Source organism: Chelonoidis abingdonii, chromosome 4 (assembly GCF_003597395.2).
Source record: "Chelonoidis abingdonii isolate Lonesome George chromosome 4, CheloAbing_2.0, whole genome shotgun sequence".
NCBI lineage: Eukaryota > Metazoa > Chordata > Testudines > Testudinidae > Chelonoidis > Chelonoidis abingdonii.
Window position 1 is genome coordinate 30,528,960 of NC_133772.1, and position 2,734 is coordinate 30,531,693.

Sequence of the window (2,734 nt, forward strand, 5' to 3'; positions counted from 1 at the left end):
CACGTGAGCGACTGTATGATATATTCTTATTACGGCAACGTTTCCCATCTGCTTTACCTCATAGGGTTGTTGTGAGGACAAATTCATTAAATATTTTTAGGCGGTTAGGTGTTATGGTAATGAGGTCTATATAAGTACCTTAGTTATCTAGAAGATAAATTGGGGCTCATCAGTTCTCTCTTTGGTCAATCAGGAAGAGTCAATCAGCAGATAACACCTGTGCAGACAAAATGGTTGGGGGAAATCACACCCTAGTGACTGAGTTTGTTCTCTCAGGATTAACAGAAAGCCCAAAGATGAAGGCCATCTGCTTTCTTCTCTTCTTAGTGAAGTACCTGATCAGCCTGGTGGCAAACCTTGGGATGATCATGTTGATCAGGGTCGACCCCCGGCTCCACACCCCTATGTACTATTTCCTCAGTAATTTGGCTTTTGTGGATTTCTGCTACTCCTCAACCATCACCCCCAAGATGTTGGTGGATTTCCTAACTGAGAGGAGAGCCATTTCATTTGGTGGGTGCATTGCACAGCTGTTCTGTTTTGTGCTCACAGCAAGTGTTGAATGCCTCCTGTTGGCAGTGATGGCCTATGACCGGTACGTGGCCATCTGTAACCCACCCCTCTATATGGTCATCATGTCCCGCAGAGTCTGTGCCCAGTTGGTGGCTGGCTTGTATCTCATTGGCTTTGTCCATGCACTGGCACAAACTATCTCCACCTTTCAACTGTCCTTCTGCAGCTCTAATGTCATCAATCATTATTTCTGTGACATCCCCCCACTGATACAGCTCTCCTGCTCTGATACCTACAGCAATGAGATAGTGCTTTACACCTTTGGTACATTTCACGGCATCATCACCTCATTGGAGATTCTGGTTTCCTATATCTATATCATCTCCACCATCCTGAGGATCCGCTCCACTGGGGGCAGACGCAAAGCCTTCTCCACTTGTGCCTCCCACCTGACAGCTGCCATGATATTCTATGGCACCACAGTCTTTATGTATGTCAGGCCAATTTCCAGCTACTCACTGGACCGCGACAAAGTAATCTCAGTGTTCTACACAGTGGTGATCTCCATGCTGAATCCTCTTATCTACAGCCTGAGGAACAAGGAGATGAAGGATGCCCTGAAAAGGTTATTAGACTGAGTAAGTTTCTTCACAGGTGTCAGTGCACCAAAAATGTTGGTGAGATAACAAAGAAAAATCCTTGGGCTGAGTTTATTATTTTCTCTGTTTACTTCATGTAATTTTGGGTATTGTCTGGTGTGAAAATCCATGTTAATCAAAAATTGAATAGACCTAAATTAAAGAGAATTGGCTTCACTTTTTCACCCTGAACCTGAACATTAAGATGAATGCAAGTATATCTGCTAACATACTTCAAGGACCCTTCATGTATCTAATATATGAGGCACACATATGGCTAAGCATGTAAACTACAAGACTTCTACATCTTAAGGAAAAGTTTTTGAACCAGTGTATTCTCGGGAAACTCTCGCGGAGAGAGTGCATCCGCTACTTTGTTAGAAGTTCCTGAAATGTGTTGAATTTGAAAATCAAAATCTTGGAGAGCTAGACTCCAACGAAGAAGTTTCTTGTTGTTCCCTTTGGCTGTATGAAGCCACTTTAGCGCAGCATGGTCAGTTTGTAGCTGGAACCGCCGTCCCCAAACGTATGGGCGTAGCTTTTCCAGGGCGTACACAATGGCATAGCATTCCTTTTCACTGACTGACCAGTGGCTTTCCCTCTCCGATAGTTTCTTGCTGAGAAACACGACAGGATGGAAGTTCTGATCCGGTCCTTCCTGCATGAGAACTGCTCCTATACCACGCTCAGATGCATCGGTGGTTACTAGGAATGGTTTGTCAAAGTCTGGGGCCCTTAGCACAGGGTCAGACGTGAGCGTCGCCTTAAGTTGGGTAAAGGCTTCCTGACACTCATCAGTCCATTTAACTGTAGTTGGCTGGGGCTTCTTGGTCAGGTCGGTCAGTGGTGCAGCGATTTGGCTGTAGTGTGGTACAAATCGCCTGTAGTACCCGGCCAAGCCTAAGAAGGATTGGACCTGTTTCTTTGACTTTGGGACAGGCCACTTTTGGATAGCCTCCACCTTGGCCTGTAGGGGTTTATGGTTCCTCGACCCACCTGGTGTCCCAGGTAAGTCACTCTGTTTTGGCCTATTTGACACTTTTTGGCCTTAACAGTTAGTCCTGCCTGCTGATACGGTCAAAGACCTTTTCCAGGTGTTCTAGGTGTTCGGGCCAGGAGTCTGAAAAAATGGCCACATCATCGAGTAGGCAACTGCATATTCTCCCAGTCCTGCTAGTAGACCATCTACCAGCCTCTGGAAGGTGGCGGGTGCATTTCGCAGCCCGAAAGGAAGTACATTAAATTCATACACCCCTGCATGGGTGACGAATGCTGACCTTTCCTTGGCAGGTTCATCTAGCGGTACTTGCCAGTACCCCTTGGTTAAGTCTATTGTAGAGATGAACTGGGCACGTCCCAACTTTTCCAATAGCTCATCGGTGCGTGGCATTGGATAGTTGTCTGGACGAGTTACCGCATTTAGCTTACGGTAGTCCACGCAAAAGCGTATTTCCCCATCTGGTTTGGGTACCAGAACCACTGGAGATGCCCACACTGGTAGATGAGCGGATTATACCCATCTGTAGCATGTTCTGGATCTCCCGCTCTATAGCAGCTTGTGCGTGAGGGGACACCCCGGTAGG

General features: G+C 46.6%; 1 protein-coding gene across 2 annotated transcripts; it reads left to right on the plus strand.

Moving 5' to 3' along the window:
• The first annotated feature begins 230 nt into the window (after positions 1-230).
• Positions 231-2,382, plus strand: LOC116835358 (olfactory receptor 8U3-like). 2 transcript variants are annotated; one of them, XM_075065005.1, is made up of 2 exons: positions 231-1,138; positions 1,576-2,382. In XM_075065005.1, the coding sequence occupies exons 1-2, from the start codon at positions 231-233 to the stop codon at positions 1,622-1,624; spliced, it is 957 nt and encodes a 318-aa protein (XP_074921106.1). In that variant the 3' UTR covers positions 1,625-2,382. The 2 variants fall into 2 exon arrangements, with proteins under 2 accessions (XP_074921106.1, XP_032654040.1); XM_032798149.1 differs by lacking the exon at positions 1,576-2,382 and having other exon boundaries at positions 231-1,151.
• Positions 2,383-2,734: the final 352 nt, after the last annotated feature.

Coding starts and splice junctions, on each gene's coding strand:
- LOC116835358 (XM_075065005.1), top strand. CDS start 231: ATGGTTGGGGGAAATCACACCCTAGTGACTGAGTTTGTTCTCTCAGGA. Junction 1,139..1,575: donor ATGAAGGATGCCCTGAAAAG/GTTATTAGACTG, acceptor AAAATCTTGGAG/AGCTAGACTCCAACGAAGAA.